Below are 22,880 nucleotides of genomic sequence, written 5' to 3' on the forward strand. Positions count from 1 at the left end.
TAAAATGTAAACATTTATTTAGTTGTATCAAACCATAAAATTATGTATAAAATTCCCTTCCGTTTCATCATATTATGGTGTCTATATTTTTTAGGCATGAAATTATTGCAGGGAAAATAATTTTTTACCGCTTCTATCATTTTAATATTGTATCCCATAATTTTAATTGTTATTATGAGGGATAACCAAGTTTGAAAAAAAAAAACATGATTGTCTTATTAAACATTAAAAACCTATGTGATTATACTGATTTGCAGTCAGATGCAGGACTATCCTGTGCTTATGTGCCTAGAAAGCTAATATATAGCCATTTTGAGGATATTGCGGTATTTTTCCTGGCTCCTGAAAGATTCATTTCTTAATACTTGCATCATCATGTGGTTGACAAAAAAATTGAATTTATAGAATTATTATTTAGAGTATTTATTAGTGTTTTTATCAATGACTCTGCACCTTTTCAGAAGATATAAACTTTTGGTGTTTTTGTCTTATCATATAAACTATTATACTCGTAGGAGCTTACATTTTGAGTATCATCCAGCATTAAAATAGCATTGCCTGATGGTTTTTTACTATTAAAAATGAATCATTTTCTTTCAAACAATTTAATATTTTGATTCCCTCCATTAGAGCTTATCAAGTTTTCATCATGCCTTATAAGAGGAAGCTATAACTTACCATATATTATTATAATTCGGATTAGTCGCTTCATATATTACCTTCTTTCGAGAATTGTTTATTTTGTTAGAACTACAAATTTAAGGTTTTGGTTCCAGATAATTGTATTTGTTGCATGATATGAAATACTCGGATCACACACAAATCACAATATCAAATTCGATTTTTATTTATATGTTAATTGATTAATCAATGATATATTTATTTAATTGGGATTGATAAAATATAATTTTTAAAGAAATATTACTAAAAAATATATCAAATCTGTATTAAAATCTAATAAAAAATTATTCAGGGGGTTATTAAAAAATTTCATGGGCTCGAGCCTATCTGCCCACCACGTTGTTATTTTATAAGCAAAAAATCGAAGGTCGTTCTTGCCTTATTTTTTGGCTTATTATAAGAGATCCGAGAATTTATCATTTGAAAGCAAAATTCTGAAATTTACGTTAATCTTAATAGTGCCTATTTATGCTTCATATTGGAATGCAAGATAATGAAATGTTAGTTCGTTTGTACAAACAGAAAAAAAGATAAGTAAAATGATGCGGCTGCTGGTTTGTGGCATATATTTATAAGCCAATATTAATATTTAATGGGAAATTTGTGCCGAATTGTTTTTTTATCACCTATGAGAAAGTTTTGGTATTGTGCCAAACCAAAAACGTAATAAAGAACCCGAGACGTTAAATGTTTAGATACTGATTTGTATCATACTAGAATGAAGCTGTTATACCAGTTCATCCAAAGTGATAGTTATTTGGTCATTTGTTAATTAATAACAAACCGGTTTAATGTTATAAAACGACTTCGTAGTAAGATGACTGCAATTTGCAAGTTGGCAATTTCCATATTATACTTTTGTTACCATATATTTTTTTGAAATTTTTTTAGAAATCAAAGGAAAATCTAATAACAAGTGTAGTAATAACATGTCAATTATACACAAACTAACTTTCAACGTTATTACAGCTGATTCAGTTTTAAAAAATAATTTAAGATAAAGCTAAAATATAGATAATTATTTTATAAATATTTAAGAAAAATCATATACCCTTTTATCGAATTCACTATTATTTTTATATTCGTATGACATATATTTAATCAGCGTATCGCAATATATGTTTATCAAATTTTATAATATCGTGATCCATATTTATTAATTTATGCCTATTTATTGGCTTTATTTTGTAATAACGTAACGCTTGAAGATAACGCGTTTACTATAAATAAGGTCAAAGTCATTTTTAAATTTTTCTTTATTTTTTTCCCCTCGAGCTAGAAATTAATGTAAACAAACTTACAAAATATTCCTATAAATTTATATAAAAATATTGGCGGAAGCATGGGAACTAGTGAGGTGAAATAATTATAAACCGATTTTTTTTTATATTTTATTAAATTAATTGTAAATAAAAACCAAAAATATGTTAAAATAATTTAAATATATTATAAATGTTTATATTATACTTATATATATATATATATATATTTAAAAAAAAGAAAACATTAATGTATGAAAAAAAATTTTTAAAAAGTTAAGTTTGTTTCTTATTGTAATTTGATTTGTAGATGATAATAAGAATCCTTTGTCTGAGTTAAAAACCACCCCTGGGTTTATTTGTAATTATAAGAATGTGCGTACCAAGTGAATATAAAGAAGATTAGTGTAAATATATGATCGTCGAATATTTCCTAGTATTTATTTATTATAAATATCTCTTTGAAATCAAAAATTTTTGAGTGTAGATTGGTGGTGGCTTAGGGATCAATAGAGAAATAGTCTCAAATTAAGAATTAACTCCCTTTTCTATGGATTAATGTATTGCCATCTGAACGCTTTCGTTAGATCTAAAAGACAAATAGGTTCTAAGATAGCTAGAATCTAGCCAGATTTAAGGACAGGTTGAATAATGGCATTGCATTAATTGTATTGGGATACGGCCTCTCAAGATGACAGTGCTGGCTATGCTGTCCATTCAAATTGGCAGAAGCGCTATAACCAGAGCAAAGAAGCAGTTGGTGATTAAGTAGTTGGGAATACCAATGGCATCACAAATAAAAAGAAGAAATGAAGGATTTATGGTTTTTAATCCATATTTATATATTTTTAAATATGTATAGATATCAGTTATATTAAATTATGAATAAAACAAATTAAAATAAATAATCTATTCACATTTGTAATTTTTTTAAAAAATCGATTTTATAGATATATAGTATTTTTTTATAATAAATTTAAAAAATTATAGTCCCACCCCCCATCATATTTTAAAGCAATACATATACAACTTAATCCAATTAATATTACAGGTAATTTTTATGGATTATTAAATTTTATAAAATATTAAAATGTAACTTAAATAAATCATTTGAATGTCCTTATATACTTTGTAAAAGGTAAAAAAAAAGTTTTTTATAAGAGACTTACCATAATATTTTTATTTATCAAATAAAGATAAAACTAATGTTGTTAATGATAAAAATCCTATTTGGGTGATTTTTAAAAACGCCCCGTTTAAGATTATAACCAAAATGTAAGCTTGGAGATTTTGTTTATAGATAGCAGAAGGATACCAATCGAGGCTTTAAATTTGACTAAAATCCTAAACGGACAGTTTTTAAAAATCGATCCAAATCGGGATTTTTAACAACACTACATAAAGCACTTCAAAATAAAATATATTTTGTAATAAAATTAACATAAATATACTCTCTTTATTACTAAAGGGAATAAAATTCTTATTTTAAAACAAAGATGATAATTTTAATAGTTATTAGATATTAATTTTATTCATAAACTGACTATAAAATGTCAAATTGGTGTCTTTTAAAGCGTGCGAATTAATTTTTTCTAACACGGGATGTGAAGAAATTTTTTATACACCTGAGTCTAGCCAATATTTTAAAAAAAAAACCGGCCGGGCATGAAAATATAAAATTCGGACCAGGTCTAAATTTTTATTTTTTTAAAACGCCAGAATGTAACCTTAAAGTAATTTTATTGAAGTAATAATAAGTATGTTGCTATCTATTGTAATATCTTTATAAATTAACAAAATAATATCTACCGAAATATATAAAAAATAAGCGGAATTTTGGCCCTGTCATATGTTTGTAAATTATACACGTCACCTATTATGGCAGTTTATTTTATAGCTCATAATTTATCTAGCCCAATGAAAAAAAACATATGTTGATTTGTGTTACAAATAATGTTTGCATCCTGACCATGTAAAATTATGAGTATTTTAAGTGATACTGAGGACAACCAGTTTATTTTTTTTAAGTTTTATACATTGTATTTTATTATTAAGAGTTAATGACCTATTATTAGTACTGCAAAATGAAAAATGTGATCTTAAGTCTATTAGGAACATGTGCAAAGGTAAATTTATACCAGATCAGTTTCGGAAACAAATTTGGATGGTTTATATATTAAATATTTCATCATCGTTAATAATTTTTCTAAGATATGTTTGGGGATTTCCAATGCAAATGAAGTTGAAGAGTGGAATGAAATTTATGATTTACCATATCAGCTTAACTTAAGAGAAAAATGTGTTGAATTAATTGGTAAGATTACTAATTATAATGTTCAAATATATTTGTTAATCATAGAAAATAACAAGGTTGAATCAAATGATAGCTTATGTTTAATTTCACAATTAGAATCTATTCTAACTTTTTATATAAAACAAAATGACTGTGAAAGTTTTGGTTATGAATTTGACAATTCCTGGAAATATATATTATCTATTTTATATCCTTTTAACTTTACTAAATCTCAATTATATTTAATTTTTAAAAGCATTCTCTTATTATACATTCCAAAAAAGTAAATTTCTATTATTAGCATTAATTATATAAATTTAAAATCAGATTAAATGTATATTATGATATATTTCGTTTAATTCTGTTATATCATGAACCTGAACTATGTTCATTTTTAGAGAGTAAAAAAATTCAGCCTAAGGATTATTGCTCAGCTTGGGTACATTATTTTATTTTATTAAGTTAAAATTTGTTTTAGTTTTCAACCTTATTTTCTAGTTGTACATGTGATAGAAATGTTATATATGCTTTGTGGGATTATGTTTTTCAACAAGCAGATGATTTTGTTATTTTTTATATAGCAATAGTGTACTTAATTAATGCAAAGTATCTAACAATGAATTATCACTTATTGATTCTTAATTTAACTTAGAGAAATACTTTTATCCATGAAAGATCAAGACAAAAGTGCTATTTTGGGTAAATGTAAAGTTACTTAAATATTTAATATAAATTTTATAGCTTTTATTAACAATCTTACCTCAAATTTGACAATTGAGGATATATCAGATATTATATCTATTTGTCAATATTATTCAATAACAACTCCAATTACTTTGAAATTGGTAATTAAAATTGATATTATATCTATGAATGTATGTATTTATATATATATAGGATAAACTAGTGTTGAAAAAGGATGATAATATTGACGAAAACTTATTTGCCAACAATTTATGCATAAATATATCAGTACAAGAATTAATCAGATCAAAAAATTATAAAAATGTAAATTATAAAATAAACCAAATATTAAATTGAGTAAAATGTGCCAAAATTGGTTTATATAATATATTTTTATATATTACATCTAGTATACAAACTATGAGGTTTAGCTGGTTTACAAACTATGAGATTTGGTTATTTTACAAACTCTCTAACTGATTTATAACTTATACAAACTTGCTACCTGCCCAATTTTTTGTTTTAAAATAAATTAGGCTTGACTATTTTAGAATTTTTTAAACATTTTTGAAAAACGAATTAATTTACATCCATAGTCAGTGGCGTAGTTAGGAATTTTCCTTAGAGAGAATCCATACATATAAAATCCTGGGGCTTTGCCCCCCAGACCTCCCCTTTAACGGGCCTTTGGCCCTTTTGCTCAGCCTTCAGCGGGTTTATCTTAAAAGTCATATTTGTTTTTCTTATAATAAAAAAGTCCTATAATTATTGATCATTTTAATTAGTTTTGTTAAACGGCTCGATTTGAGCGGATTTTATTAACGCTAACTCAATATTTTATAGTGTTGTTAAATAGTTGAGTTTTATCGACTCTGAACTCGAGCCGTAGTCGTATAATACGGCTCAGACTGCCATTTGAGCCAACTCCTGAGACGATTTTATATTAAAAATTATATTATATATAAAAGATATCAAATTTATAAAGAATTATACAAACTATTATTTTATATATATAATAGAGTTGTTAAAAGTTATTTTTTAAATGAATCTAGATGCAGATACAAATACATCGTCTAAAATGGATCTAGATACAGAAATATACAATTTTAAAGATACATCTAGATATAGATACAAATTTTTGCATACTTATATACAGGGTTCGCCGTTGTTCTCGAACAGATACAGCAGATATAATCTTGATCTGTAAATATATTTGGGTTTATTTAGGGGATATATTATATGCCACAAGCTAAGAATCCGTTTAATATATTATTTGGTGTTACTGTAATTATATATTTTAACCGACCCATAACAGCTTTATTACCCCAAGGTGACATATATTATAAACATTGTTATTGCGTGGTGACTTCTCTATAGATTTCAGATAAATTTTATTTTATAACAAATACATTAAGGAACATATGTGCCAAATTTGAATCCTGAGGATATGTATATTTTAGTAAAAGCAAAATATACTAGAGAATGATTTTTATATTTTTTGGGTAAAAAAACAGTTTTTTGACAAAATAGAAAAACCAGGTAAGTTTTTTAAAAGATGAACATAGGTATGAAATTAGATATAAAAATACATCTTCACACCAAATTTAAAATCTTTGTGCTCAAGGGTTAAAAAATTATTCGCGTTAACATTGTTACCCCGTCAATCGCTTTACCCAGGTCTCCCCTACATAGAGAAATTTTTTTAAGAGATATATAATATAACATGATATTGCATCAAACTTTAAAATTTTTTACATTATTATTTATCTCAAGAATTCAAGTAAAATTTCTTTTACCTGAGATTATACCTATATAAATCCTGCATAATAATTTAATTGTATGATAAATCAATTGAAATTGACGCAATAATTTGTTTTTTATTAATATATTTTCGAATATATAATTTTATATATGTATAAATAATGTAAAAAATATTATATAAACAATTTAAATAGTATAATACATAAATTATTTATTCCCAAATATTATCGGTAATAGTAAAAAGATTCACATCCCACGAATTTAACGACAGCGTCTGTTTAAGAACGGATGAAGACATCCTATTTCTCTTCTTAGTCATTGTATCGACAGCTCTAGAGAAAGTTCTTTCACTTGATACGGATGTAGTTTGTTGTGCCATAAAATCTTTAGCTATTTTGGACAACCTTGGAAAACGATGAGTATACCGAGACCACCATCCCAAAACATTCTCGGTGGTCTGTATATAAGAAAATATTTAAAAAAATATAAAATTATAAATATGAAAATTTTTTAACAAAAAAATATTTTTATGAGGAAATTACGCAATTTGAGATAAAATTACTCAAAGAAGCTACATAATAGTAAACGAAGCTGGAAAAATTAATTTTAAAATTTCCACTTAGTTTTTTTTTAACCCCCCTGTGCTTATTAAGTTATAAAATGTAAAATTTAATATACAGATTTGATTTTGGCATTTTTTTAAATAATTAATAACTAATCATTTTAAAAGGAGTCGGCATAGCATTGTTCCTCAAATTACTACTCGTGATGAATGATATTACCGCCATATGTACCTTCCTCCTTATTTATTATAATAAACACCGGAGTATTGAAAGGTTAAAATTATTAAAGTCTACCTCTCCAATGGAAATAATAGAATCATCCATAAAATAAAAAAATTAATATTTTTATTGAAAATTTTGTATATAAGAAAATATTTAAAAAAATATAAAATTATAAATATGAAAATTTTTTAACAAAAAATAAATATTTTTATTATTTAAAATAATCTAATTTTTTGGGGAAAAAAAAGGAAAGGGAGGGGAGGGAATAGAATTGGATTGGAAGTTTAAAAAAAACAAAAAATAAGTAAAAAACGGAAGTTATTAATATAAAAATAATAAAACTTAAATTTTAACATGCTAGCCAGCCGGCAAAAGGATTCAAAAGAAGAATAGAAATAATTGTTATTTTTTTCAGAGAAAAATTTTTTTTAAAAAAAATATTAAATCAAGGAAGGAGGGGGAGGGGTATTTTTAGAACAAAATTATAAAACTATAATACATACTTTTAATAATTTTATATATTTTTTTATTATATTTTATTCTAGGAATTTAATAAATTAATCTTAAAGTTTGATATATCATGTTATATATCTCTTAAAAAAATTTCTCTATGTAGGGGAGACCGGGGTAAAGCGATTGACGAGGTAACAATGTTAACACGAATAACTTTTAAACCCTTGAGCACAAAGATTATAAATTTGGTGTGAAGATGAATTTTTATATTTAATAATTTCTTACCTATGTTCATCTTTTAAAAAACTTAACTGGTTTTATCTATTTTGTCAAAATGTTTTTTACCCAAAAAATATAAAAATCATTCTCTAGTATATTTTGCTTTTACTAAAATATACATATCCTCAGGATTCAAAATTTGGCACACATGTTCCTTAATGTAATGTATTAGTTATAAAATAAAATTTATCCGACATCTATAATAGCTATACTAGAAGCCACGCAATAACGATGTTTATAATATATGTCACCTTGGGGTAAAGCTGTTATGGGTCGGTTAAAATATATAATTCAGTAACACCAAATAATAAAAAAAAGTATATTTTAACAACTTTGTATAATTCTTTATAAATTTGATATCTTTCTTTTATATATAAAATATTTTTAAATATAAAATCGGCTCAGGAGTCAGCTCGGGAGTCGGCTCAAACGGCTGATTGAGCCGCTCAATGCTGAGCCGTTTATTACGACTAAAAACTCGACTCGAGTGGCGGCTTAGCCGCATCGGCTTAGCCGTTTAACAACACTATTTTAGCCAAAAATATTTCTCAAGAGATTTCACGAATAATGTCTAAAACTTTGTATCATCCATGTGCAAAATTTTCAGGCTTGCATAATTTTCTGGCAAATATATAGCCAAATCAGCTCAAATTGAGCTATTAACAACACTAATTTTAATTAAAATAACACATTTTGACATAACTTTTATAGATATACGTTTAAATTTATTATACTTTTATAGAAATCAATTTACAAATAAAAAGCAATTATTTAAAATATAAATATTATATTGCTTTAATTATAAATATTATATTGCCTTAATTATAAAACATAATATAAATTGCTGATTATAAATGATATAAATTACTTTAATTATAAATGATATATTTTATAATTAGTAGTATTATATAACACATTTAAATTATAGATTAAAATATTATAATCATAATATGTTATTATAATTTAGTAGATTATTCTCAATAACTTTATAATAATACTATCCAGAATAATTTCAATAGTAATATAATATCCTCTCACAAACATCAAAACCAGAAAAATATAAATATTCATGGTATTTATCAGAGTTGTTAAACGCTATTTTTAAAAGTAGCGCGCTATTAGCTACTTTTTTTCAAAAGTAGCTTTAGCTACTTTTAAGCTACTTTTTATAAAAAAAAATTTAGAAACAAATGAAATAAATTTTTTTTATTTTTTTTTTGCTTATAATGTAAATGTATAATAAATAATATATAAAAATCAACATTTATAAATATAAAAATATAGTTAGTTTAGATTATAAAAAAATAAGCAATATAAATAAATATTTATTTTAATTTGTTGCATTTTAATAATAATATCATTTCAATATTATCATCCCCAAGTCTAGAACGACGATCAGAAAGTATAAGCTTTGCTTTACTAAATAATCTCTCGACACTAGCACTTGAGGGTAAGGGGGTATTAAATTTTATATATAAATTTTTAATATATTAAAAATTATCAAAAATATTCATTTCAATATTTTTTGATTGAAAAAAAGATCAATTGGATTTTCTATTAAATCATCTTTAATTTCAAAAAAATTATTTGAGGATGTCTTCGTGGTAGATACTCGGCAATCTATATTTGTTGGAGTAAGATTATTCAGCTTAACCTTAGCCATTAGCCTATCGCGTTGATGTTTTCCATATACTCCTAATATAAGCTATATTTAAAACAACACAGAAAATAACCTGCAAATTCTAATAAATCATTTGATTTAATTTTTTTTCTTATTTGCACATTTTTAACTTCAATTAAATATACTAATCTCCCTTCCCTGTTTAAGCTATTAAAGGGCAAAAATTAATATTATTAATCCCTGGTTATTATGATTAATTCATCAATAAATATTTTATTAATTACAAATATTCATTCTTATATGTGTATGCTATGTTCTTCACAAATAAATAATAAAAACTGTATTTTATAAACTATTCTAATTTAATTGGTAATGATAATTTAAAAGTATCTTGTATTTAAGTTACTCTAATTTAGTAAAAGATACAAGAATCTTTTATCTTGTCTTTTTGATTATTTAAAAAAGATACTAGTATCGTATCTAAGATTCATTTTTTTTAAAAGAATCTGTATCTGTATCTAGATTCTTTTTCTGGAGGACCTACCCAACTCTGTCACTATTAAATGTTAGATTAGCTAAATCACTTTACAATAAAAATTAATGAAATAATCCACTTCTGTTTTATATTTTATTAATTAATTTCACTAATTTTATTTATAATTTGATATAAATTATGATAATCATAATATTACTAAAATATGTGTGTATTTAGTTAATAAAAATTCTTTAAATCATGTGAAATATTAAAATACGAAATATTTTATAGATTAAATAATAACCATTCCATTCTGATAAAAATCATAACTTAAAATAAATATTATAAATAAATTTGTTATATAACCTAAATGCCTTCAGGTAGTTAGACCCATTATCAGTAACCATCTTGCAAACTTTATTATGAATCCTAAAAGACTTGTGGATGTCAATTTTATTTGCAAGTACGTCATATGTCTGGCATCCTATAATCCTTTTAAGGGCTAAGGCTACAAATCTTCTTTTTAAAGTCCTAGGGTCTAACCAATGGCCTGTGATTCCCAAATAAGCTCTAAAAATATTTAATCAGATCAATTTATAAATATAAATAAGTTTTTACCTTCTGTTATGTGTCCAACTATCTGCTGTGGTACATACATAAGATATATCTGATAACTCTATTGTTAGAGCATCTTTCATCACTTTGAAGTTGTCGGCTATTTTATTCATGAGTGTCTGGCGACATAAAACTGTTGTGCCAGGGGATAAAGTTTTAATCATCAGAGTAAATGATGGATTATCAACCAAAGACACTGGCTGAACTGTGTCAATAATAAAATCAACAATAACTTTATCAGCCAATTTTTGTGAAATATTGGCATGTTTATTATCAGTTAATTTGGTTTGGATAGTATTTGTCTTTTTGAATGAAGATTCTCCTATACCAAAATTTTTTATATGTTTCTCTATTTCCTTATAGCAATTGGCGTGAACAGTCTAATAAAATAAATAATATTATGATGTAAAAATAACAATTTACCTTTAGGTGTTTCTTCAGGTTATAGCTACTCGATTTATTTGATGATATATTTTTTTTACATTTTAAGCACATGAATTTGAATCCAGATTTTGTTTTAATATTTATTTTAAAAAAATTTTCAAATTTAGGGAATGGAAAAACGTTATTAGAGCTATTAAGTACATTTTCTTCCATTGAATCTTCCATATCTGAATCACTTTCAGGATTTGGATATCCATGACGATGCCATTTTAGAGTTTTAACACAGATTGAAAATATAAATTAAAAATTGAAAACATATTTAAATTTCAAAATTAAATAATAAATTATAAAAATTATAATTAATTATGATATTATATTTAAATTTTCATGTTTATACTTATATTCATTATATTTTTAAAAGTAGCGAAATAGCGCGCTACTTAGCTACTTTTAAAAAAAGTAGCGCGCTAAAAAATTAAATAATTTTAAAAAAGTAGCGGCTATTAGCTATAGCTACCCAAAAAGATAGCGCGCTACTTTAACAACTCTGGTATTTATTTGATATAAAGTCACCTTTGAGTCTTTTGAACGTATAATCTAAAAAAAATTTTGCTCTGAAGGAGGGGGTTTAAACTCGAACTGCCCTTCCCCGGTAGCTACGCCACTGTCCATAGTTCTTTAACCAATATGTTTTAGCATTCATAATTGATTTGCAAAGAAATGCATTCATTCATATCTAAATATATTTTTTTAAATGCATAATTTAAATAAATTCATTATAATAATAACATGTTAGCCGTTGAATTTAATATTTATTATAGTTATAATATAATGTGTAAAAAGAAATGTCAAATAAAATTTAAAATATAATATTTCAGGCTTGTTAATCGATCCTTTTGAAAAGATCGAATCCCGATCACGATCTTTTCAAAAAAAGAGGATCGATATCCAGGATCGACCTTTTTAAAAAAGAAGGATCGCGATCACGATCCTTTTCTTATTTAAATTTCTGAAGGAAATTTCTAATCGATGCAAAATTAACTAATATAAAAATAAATTAAATATGGTATAAATTTCAGAGTTGTTAAAGGATCTAGATATAAAAATGTGGTATCTTATCTGTATCTAGATAGATTTTTGATTAAAATATCTGTATCTAGATATTATTTTAGATGATGTATCTGTATCTAGATCCATTTAAAAAGTATCTTTTAACAACTCTGATAAATTTATTGTAATTGAATAACAATTAGAATATATTTATTTATAATTACAATTAGCCTTTAATAATAAATTTTTTTCTTATTGTATAAATTTATTGTAATTGAATAACAATTAGAATATATTTATTTATAATTAAAATTAGCCTTTAATAATAAATTTTTTTCTAAGTTATTATCATTTAAATATCCACGTCTTTCATTCGCTTCTGGATGGCAAAGGTGTGTTAGATTCAATAAATTTTTTTTTAAATTAACATAAGTATTAAAAATATTTATTGAATCATCATTTGAATAAAAAATATTTATTGAATCATCATTTGAATAAAAAAAATTATTAAGAACGAGCATTTTGTGGAGAATTTTTTCCAAAAAGTATCTATTTCATCCATACATTCATTTGAAGCATCCACATGTGGTTGATCCTGCATATTTTCCAAATGGGCAATTAACCTTTCTTTTACCAACAGATGTTGTGACAGATTAATATGAAGCCAGTTTAGCTTATATTTTGGGTGAATAATTTCTGCTAATGTTACTGTCATCATACAGTGCAGAATCTATATTAAGAAATGATAATTAATTTATTATTAAATAAGTGTTCATTCAAATAAATCAGGTATCTGCAAAACTTAGCATATTCAAATTTAACAGTCAGGCCTGGCCATCTGTATCGTATTTATGATCATATCATAAATATTGATTAAATTTAATATTATATTTAGACTTTGAGGTTTGAACTACTAATCCTTGAAGAAGATATTTTGTCTTACATAAATAGCATTTTGCACTGATTGTATAGTTACTTCCATCCGTTTCACATAAAGTAAAATGTTTATGTAAATTATGAAATGGTAAAAGATTCTCATTCTCACTTATATCTGCTATCACATCAATAGTAGATAAATTATCTTCTAAATCTATAATTTATTAAAACCTAGAATTTATTTATATTATATATAATATAATTAGATAAATAAAACTTGTAGGCTCTAAATCCTAGATAAAATTTAGGAAATTGTTGAAATATAAAATATGGTGGAATGGAAGTTGATAAAATATGATGTAGATAGATATTTTTTTAAAAAATAATATTTTAATTTAATTTTTATTTTATTTATTGCTTTTTAAGTAAAAAATTAATTTTTCGAATGTTAAAAAAAAAGATCTCAATGACGATCCTCAATTTAAAGGATCAATTGACAAATTTAGGATCGAATCCACGATCGGCGATCTTTTGATTCGATCCTTTAACAACTCTGATATTTGTTAATTAATTTTTTCTATTAATTTTTAATAAGAATTGTTTTTCATAATTTTTATCTGTTAAGCAAGAACATTTTGTAATTGAAACCACAATTTGGAACTTGGGCGAAAAGCGTTTCTGGTTCATGTTCCAGTTCTGAATTTTTTTCAAAGAGGTTCCGGTTCTCGTTCTTAAAATTTTATAAAATGAATGATGGTTTTAGCTATGAGGGTTTTGGTTCTTAATTCTGGTTAAAACTAATTTGTTATGCTAGCGTTACACTGGAACTTAAGATGGTATCTCATTGTTATATTTTATGATAAATATCTTATTTCTGGAAATATATTGAAAATGAATGTTCTATTTTTTATTAAAGAAAATTTCGATAAACGATCATTCTTCGAATTTTCCACTAATTCATCTTCAAAAGAAGATTTCATAATAGGCTCTTTGTTTCTAAAACTTCTACATATCTTGGTTTTCTAGTAGTTTCTTTAATAATGATACTAATTTATTTCTAATTATTTTATTTTACGAAAGTTTACCTAAGACTATTTGAGTTTAAATATCGAATGTAAAGGAAATAATATACTGATTTTCATATATATATATATATATACTTAAATCTAGAAAGATTATAATGTAAATTTATTTGGATTTAATAAGTTAACATATATCCTTCTCATCTATTAACATAGTGGTTAGCAATACGTTTAACATGTAAATTTTATAATTAGAGTAATATTATCATTATTGTAGGCTCAAATTCATGTTATCTTCATTTTCTAAAATGAATAATACAGTGGCCCTTGGCTTCATGATTTAACAATATTTTTATATAATTTATTTTAATATTTGTTTTAAATAAAAAATTGAAATTAATTAGGCATGGCAAAGATATATCACCTTAATCTGAACTACCAGATATATTATCATAGACAGGCTAGGATTTAGATAAGGGGGATTAAAGATCTTTATGTCCACTTATTGTAGGCTAGGCATTTGCTATATTATTATTATTTTATAAAAAAAAAAATTTAAATATAGTTGTTATTTAAAAAAATTATTAACTTTTACTTAATTTTCATTCAAATTCTTGTTCATAGTGATATATTTTAGACATTTCAGTGAGAGAGGGAGCTGTGAGGAGGGGGATATATCCAAGGATTTTTTTTATTAGCTTAAGGTGATATTTACGAGAGCAGAAATTTCCAAATGGGTAAGAAATCCCCCCTCCCGATTATGTATATGATATATATAAAATAATTATAAATATAAACCATATTAGAGATACTAATCCAAATACTAAACGAGCTTAAAAATATTTGAAAGGCATAGTTGAAGCTGAATAACAATGAAATATTTTATTAAAGGGAGATTTAATAAAAATGTATACCTTTTTTAAATATAAATTTTAGCTTTTACGTAAAAAAGTGTACTCAAAAAAATAAATACGTTTTCTTTCAAAATCCATTTAAAATGAAAGGAACAGGAACACGTACTTTTCAAAACAACGAATAAAAATTTTATATAAATACAAAAAATAGGCAGACTCAGGTTAATTTCATAAAATAATAAAATGCTTAAACAGGAATAGGAATAGGAATAGGAAAAAATAGTAAGATAATAAAAATCTAAAAATTTAATTAAAAATCATTTTACTAAATTGGAAAATTATATAAAAACTCGAGATAATCGGATTCGAACCTACATTCTCATATGTTATAATAAATCATAATATATACTCCAAACTCTAAAAAAAATTTATAAAACGAAAATTAGCTAGCTAGTATACAAACTAGTTAACCCAGTAGAAAGTTTTTATACTAGCTTAGTTAGTAAACTAGCCAAGCCTTTAGGCTAAGTTTGCTTTAGTTATTACATATTTGAAAAAAACATTTCCTAATATAACGAATCATTGAAATTTAGGATCCAAACAAGGATAATTTGGAAAAGATAAGTTTTTTCTTGGTGGACTGCAGGCCTGCTGATCAATACAATAATGGACATCACCCAACTGCATTTCATCTAGATGCCACATTAGTAATAATTCTACAGAACTACATATCAATATATAAATAATCAAAAATCTCTGTAAATTTTGCTCCAAAAAATAAGACATTACTTTTTCGTTGTTTTTCAGAAAAAAATTAGCGTTACTAGTTATTTTTCGTAATGAATGGCATTATTTTTTTTCCCATCAAGGAACCGCATTTAAAGTAACAATATCACGATGATACAGAATCTGATATTATGATAAATCTATTTTTTTAAAAATAAATATGAGTTATTATGACCTTTTACACACTATATTCAACATATAAATTAAGATGCTTCAGGATGCGACAAAGTTCGAAAGCGCTATCCTGGCCCTAATGGCGGCTCAAAAAAATTCTTTGAACATAAATTCTAAAGCTGGTGGTAAACATATTTGCCTCATGGGGGGAGGGTCGCTTATACAACAATCACAACTAAGTCAAACCGATGCGCCAGAGGAGAAAGATTGTGAATCATTGCTTATAAACATGGTGGCCTCACATTTTTTGCGCAAATGTTACAAATATATCAGTATATTAAGGGAGGGTTATGCTGGTATAATTTAAAACAAAAACCTAATAATTATTTTGAATCTTCCTCGCTCCCCTACATTAACATATACAGTATTTTTTATCAATTAAAATTGCAGGATTACACGAAGCCTTAAAACCAAATCTGAAAGACAATTTATCTCAACACAACTCTAAAAAATGTTTAATATGCACCGATGCCTCTATTAATGATAGGGATATAGAATCGGCAGAGGACGGGATACACTTCTATCAACAAGTTTAAAGATTGATTTGTATTTTTTTTAAATATATATTTTGGTTTATTTAAATTCAAACTGTTCTGGAAATATTTACTGTTCAATCACAATTTTGATTCAACAAAGGGTAGTTTGACTTTTGATTTTAGTACCCTGAAAATTTATCATCTTAAGGTTTTCAGTCTTTACCTTATAGGTTATATAATATGTTAAAATTTCTGATCTATATAAATTATGATATTACCGGAATAAGAATTACACCAAAAATATTGATTTATTCTATAATCATATAATATTAATAGTAAAATATTATATAATTTATTTTATTTGATTCTTAACTTTTTAGCCATCATCGAATAACAATTTGTTGGGTAAATTTTCTAGCGTGATGAAAATCAAAACTAAAGAAATGAAGCAACGATTTAGTAATTATATAGTATCATCTTCATCTAGTTCTACAACTTTTCCTAATGAAAATAGGTTTGTATTTAATAAATATAGTTATATTTTAAGATGGTGTCAAAGTAATATCGTTTCTTCATAAATAAATCATATTATTTAAAAAACATATTCATGTATCCCCCCTCCCCAATGTCTTGCCCTCCTTCCACCTACCCAAATCCCCCAGATTTCTTTAAAAGTACCCTTAATATCGGCAGTCATGTAATATATTTTTTTTGTACCATGCATCACACTTATCTCCTATACCCTAACTTTGTCTTTCGAATCTCCCACAATCATACCATCAAGTACAGTTTAAATAATAAATACCTGGGGTCGTTTTCATCTCGCGAAAAAAAGGATGATATTATTCAGGGGAAAAAATTATGGAGGCATCTGATAGTTTAAAAATGGCATGATGTGGTTAATGAAAGATTTGATGATATTAAGATTATAACACGAGATGACTTTAGATTAAATGAATGAGAAGGATAATTTTGTTAAACGTGCTATTACGAATGATATCACCAGATTTTGGAAATGAGCCTGGAACACTCTTAACCGGATAAAATTTATGGAATGGACCTTATTCAAAATTTTAGGAACCAGAACCCTTTTTTTGACAAGGTTCCAAACTCCTAAGAAATTTTTAATGTTTTGATATACAGCCTTTGATTATTCATGCTGTCAATTTAACCTTTATATTTATATTACAGTATGATATGAATGTACGAACTTTTCCTATAAATATAACAATATTTTCAATATAAATTTAGGTATTTATCACCTCTTGATTTACATAACAAGCAATATCGAAATAGGCCCGATATATTTTCCTTAGCCGATGATGAAGAATATGATGGTAAGAAAAAATTAACTACAAAAAAACAAACTTATAATTCATTCATTGTATCGCTATAATGTACCTCTTATTACACTCCTATTAGGTATGATTTGTTATACTCTTATTTATATACTTTAATAATCTGACACCTCTTGATGATTGAAGTGCTTTACTTACCCTTTTATTAATAATGGAATAATTTACCTTCCAAAGATTTTCCTAGGGAAAATAACTTTTGGATGATTTTCTACTCATTAGATCACTCTGGTAATCAAGCGATTTTTCTTTTTAAGATAATTGTATTGGGTTAGGAACGATGAAGCGCCATAAAAAAAATAATAATTCCATGATAATGGAAGTAATAATATATAAGTTAAACAATTTTAAAGTGAAACACCGATATTTGGCATTTCGGCTCGATACTCATATTGGCCAGTATAAGTATCGCCGATACATTTAATTTTTGCTGATGTCAATGATAGAAAATAATGATAATTGGCCCTCAACTTTAAAATCTTTTTTAGCCAATATTAAGCCATTATACAAATTTCTAACCCGATAAGAAAGGAAGAAGGTGATATTAATTTTTTTGTCCTTCCTCCTTTTACTTACTTGACATTGGCTCTTATTTATTCCCTCAGAATTATAACTGAATTGCTCAGAAATGCTCTAAAGCTCAGATATAAAATGAATTGCTTAGATATAAAACGGACGTAGAAAAGAATTGCTCAGAAAAATATATGAAACACTAAGAACTAGTCACTTAATTGCTAAATGTTTTTTTACTACATTAATTTTAACAATTTAGATATGATTATAAATTTTTTTTATAAAAACATTGAACTTTCCGGTTTCCTTTAAACATAAATTACGGTTTGCTGAATTCTATTTTAAAATGGAATCTTGTTTATAAATATGGTAAGGTGAAATTGGGTTAAAATTAAACATTTGAGCTATTATAACTACTCCGAACTTTCTTTGAAATTTATGAATCTTTTATTAAAAACAAATCTTCGATTCAGTTTTATTTAAAATTTATTAAAAAATATCAACATTTAATTTTTTTTAAAATATCACTAAACTAAATCCATAAAAAAAAATTTTCTCATATTTTATTCCAATCGAGCATTTTTTTAAATAATATTTTCAAATTAATTTTAATTTAAGACCTATGTCAAGATATTATATTATACCCACCACCCCCTTCCTTCAGATCTATCTGATTTCAAGGCCTAGAGTGATTTTTAACAACCAAGTCAACATCTTTCAGTTGATACTCATGTTTAACACATTTAAAAAAGTTTCATGCCCCTCTCCCCCTCCGCATAACCTAACCGAAAATAAGAATGATGATTAACTGAGCAATCAAAAGTTATTTTTATTTTATTTCAGTCAAGATCTATCCCAAGATATTATTTCAAAGTTTTTTTTTATAACTCATAAAATATAATAATGCGAATTATTAACAAAACAATTTAAAAAATTTGTCACCTGAATCTCTAAAAATAGCTGTGAATCGGCTTGAACCTCAATTTTTTATTATTATTATTTTGAGAATCATCCGAAATATAAAGATGAATAACGGTGTAAATAGTAGTATTGTTAAAGTTGGCGGCTAGGCGTAAGTTTACGAATAGGGAAGTAATTAAGTTTTTTTTATCTACAATACCTTACAAAATATTAATATGTATAAATAAATGTGCAATTTGTTTTTGAGTAAAATGCTCGATTACCAGATCGTAAGAGTTATCGCTAGATTTTAAATTTGCTAATAATATGTTTTTAATTGAAATCAATCAGATTGAATTTATCGATTATGATTCATCCCTGTTTTTACATTATTTTCTTTATTTTTAAAAATGAAAATTCTCACTCTACACTTTCGGTTATTTAATACTTTCGATAATCATTCTCTTCGTATCAAAATTTCTTGAGCTAAATTATATTTTTAATAAATTTTCAACCACACAATTCATTATTCTTTTTAAAAAATAATTGGAGCTAGGAAACAAAAATAAAATATTTTAAATTTCAAAATCTTTGAAAACTAAGCATAAACCTCAATTTTTTTAATTTAAATAACAAACAATTCCAGTTACTAAAATATTTAATCAAATCGAATTTTATTGTTAAGTTTTAGACGATGATGTTATTTGTTTTTTGTATACATGAAAATCAAAATTTATTTAAAAAGCATTATCCAAAATAATTAGTCTCAATTTGATATTTTAAAAATTCTAAATCAAACAAAACCCCTCTTTTTTCAAAACAAAAAATTATCACCTTTTATTTTATTCCTTCAACTTCTGTAAATAACATAAAAAAATTATAGTATTCTATGGGTTTAATCATTAATTCTTTAAAATCTTTAACTTTGAATGCGAAAAATATTATTTAAAGCCTCATCTGATGATATGCATGATACGAAACAAACCGACGATATAAATCCAAACGGCAATTTTGTCAAATATAAATTACTATTCTTGTCTATAGAAGACTGGATTAAAAAGCTGGATTCCTTGCATTCATTTCCTTGTTATTATTTAGTTAAAAATAACAATTTTCCAAGGTTTTATTAATTATTCAGACGTATAAAAGTTTTTTTTATTTAAAAAATTTCTTCTATTTTATTCAAGCAATGAAACTTACTTTCTTACATACATACTTATTTAAGATATATTATTTTTGCACCATGATTCAAGCTTACTACTTGTCACTTGTTCTCATATATACGTTTTAAAGAATAAAATCGGTCATAGTGATAATACAGAAAGTCCTATTCTAAATAGTCCTTCAAATAGGGAAAAATATATGTGTTCTTTTTCTCGTCCGCTATCTTCCATAGTCAAAATAACTTCCAGAAAAAGAAATCCAGAAATTATTACATTTAAATACGGACGCGTTTTGACTTTAGAGAACAGTAAGGATAGTTATGATAGAGGCAAGAAGTTTGAGAAGGATATTGGTAAATTTTATTAATAGTCACATATAATCTTTAAAAATTTAATAACCTTTTACAACAAATGTATCAAGTTTAATAAATACCTTGTAAAATATAGTTTAAACAACTTTTATTAAATATCAATTTTATGGTAATTTATTAGTGCTGTAAACATTACTTCAAAAAAAAGAAACGCGCTCATTAACTTTAAAAGAAGGAACGCGTTATTAATAAAAGTAACGCGTTACTTAAAAAATACTATAAAATGATATATAAATTTTTATTCCCCCCCCCCCACCCCATAGATAATAAAAATAAAATTATACAATAATAATATAAGATAAGTTCTTGTAATAATTTTTTATTTATTTTTAACAATTGATTTTGAAAATTTTGATCAGATAAACAAGAACGCTCTTAGGACTCAACACAGCGTTCGTTCTGCTAAACACATACAACTGGCGCATAGGATAGGAGTGTTGTATTATATTTAAAATAAAAAATTTAATCGGGTGAATTTATTAAATATATTTAAAGAATGTTTTCAAAAAACTGATCTTTACAAGATTCTTCATTCAGATCCTCATCAATTTTTTTATCTTTATTTTTACCTATGTTTTTTTAAATGTGAGCTGCTGGACAACAAGGTTGAAATATTTGAATTATGGCACAATACACAATTACAAAGTGTAGACTTAATGCCAATTTTCTTTATTGGTGTAAAAAATGTTTCATAATGGGACCGCGGCAGAATTAAATCACCTTCATCTGAAGAGATAAATATTATAACATATTCTTTATAAAAGAAATTATTATTTGATAATAAATTAACATAACTTGATTGATTCAATATTAATTAGATTAATAATCTTGACTATATAAATTTCAACAATAAAAATGAAATAAATAAAATTAAAATAAAGACCTTCGGGGTTGACCTGAATTAAAAACTCGGCTATTTTTAAAATTTAAAATAACTTTTTGCCCCTTATTCAAAAGAAACAAACGCGTTACTTTAAAATAAGTAACGAATGACGTTACTTTACAGCACTATAATTTATTCATTTTCCATAAATATTAATTCAAATCTTGCATTATCTACCATCACAATTAAATTATTATGTAGTCTATTTAAATTAAGTTATTTTTAATTATTAAAATTTAAAACTAATTAAAAATTTAAATTACTCTGTCAATTGGTGAATATTTAATATTTTCATACTAATTTAATACCTTTTTAAATTTAGACGGAGACTACATTATTGAAATAGACGCGTGGGACAAATTTTATATTCCTAATTTAGCTGGCGACGCGACAAAATTAATTAAAAGGCTGATTGTTGAACAAATGGAACAACTAGAAGAACAGCATATCGACGAGGAGAATAAGACCATTTAACAAAATATGCTCACTTTATATAATTCAATGATAAATTTCTGATTATGACATACTACTAATTCTAAATGACACTTAATTTTTTTAAATTATTAATATAAATTTAATGTAATGCACAACACTAGAGGTTATCTATTTTTTGTTTGTAAAATTTTGACATTATTTATATTCAAAAAGTGTAATGCAATTAAATATAATTTTAGAGGCTTGAACTCTTTTTTATTTATGTCGGTTTCAGAGCCGGGCTCAGGTTGAGTTTAGGAAGACTTGATGATGGGGTTTGAGGTAGGTGATATTTCTTTAAAGAATTAATCCAAATAAATGATTTTTTATGATCAATAATCTAAATTTATATTCTTTTTATGTAGAATATGTAAAATATTTAGGGCTTTAAATAATCTATTATTAATATATGCCAATTTGCGTTTCTATATTAAAATGATCTTATATTTTATAATCAACAAGCATAAAAATAAATCTAGATTTAATTATCTGAAAAATGTTTCACGTTCCCCGGTTCTACCCAAATATTTTAGCTTGGCTATGTCTAGCGCGACTCGTAATTAATTTAGGTCGTGCAAGGAGTTGCACAAATTATCCGACCCTGTCCAAAAAATATTTTCTACAAGTTAATCAGCCAAAAAATATTTGTACAGTTAGATGGCCCGAATTTTTTTATTCTTACTTATATACATA

At 25.2% G+C, this 22,880-nt stretch overlaps 1 protein-coding gene across 2 annotated transcripts; it reads left to right on the plus strand.

Moving 5' to 3' along the window:
• Window positions 1-3,613: 3,613 nt before the first annotated feature.
• Window positions 3,614-22,633, plus strand: LOC135923146 (TBC1 domain family member 23-like). 2 transcript variants are annotated; one of them, XM_065457736.1, is made up of 18 exons: window positions 3,614-3,629; window positions 3,854-3,952; window positions 3,996-4,107; window positions 4,152-4,254; window positions 4,300-4,516; window positions 4,561-4,672; window positions 4,712-4,839; window positions 4,886-4,932; window positions 4,975-5,078; window positions 5,131-5,241; window positions 15,686-15,799; window positions 16,087-16,348; window positions 16,443-16,582; window positions 16,909-17,042; window positions 17,780-17,865; window positions 20,248-20,416; window positions 20,550-20,812; window positions 22,036-22,633. In XM_065457736.1, the coding sequence occupies exons 2-18, from the start codon at window positions 3,921-3,923 to the stop codon at window positions 22,185-22,187; spliced, it is 2,286 nt and encodes a 761-aa protein (XP_065313808.1). In that variant the 5' UTR covers window positions 3,614-3,629; window positions 3,854-3,920; the 3' UTR covers window positions 22,188-22,633. The 2 variants fall into 2 exon arrangements, with proteins under 2 accessions (XP_065313808.1, XP_065313807.1); XM_065457735.1 differs by lacking the exon at window positions 3,614-3,629 and having other exon boundaries at window positions 3,833-3,952.
• The last annotated feature ends 247 nt before the right edge of the window (window positions 22,634-22,880 follow it).

Source organism: Gordionus sp. m RMFG-2023, chromosome 2 (assembly GCF_954871325.1).
Source record: "Gordionus sp. m RMFG-2023 chromosome 2, tfGorSpeb1-WG-v2, whole genome shotgun sequence".
Classification (NCBI taxonomy): Eukaryota; Metazoa; Nematomorpha; class Gordioida; order Chordodea; family Parachordodidae; genus Gordionus; species Gordionus sp. m RMFG-2023.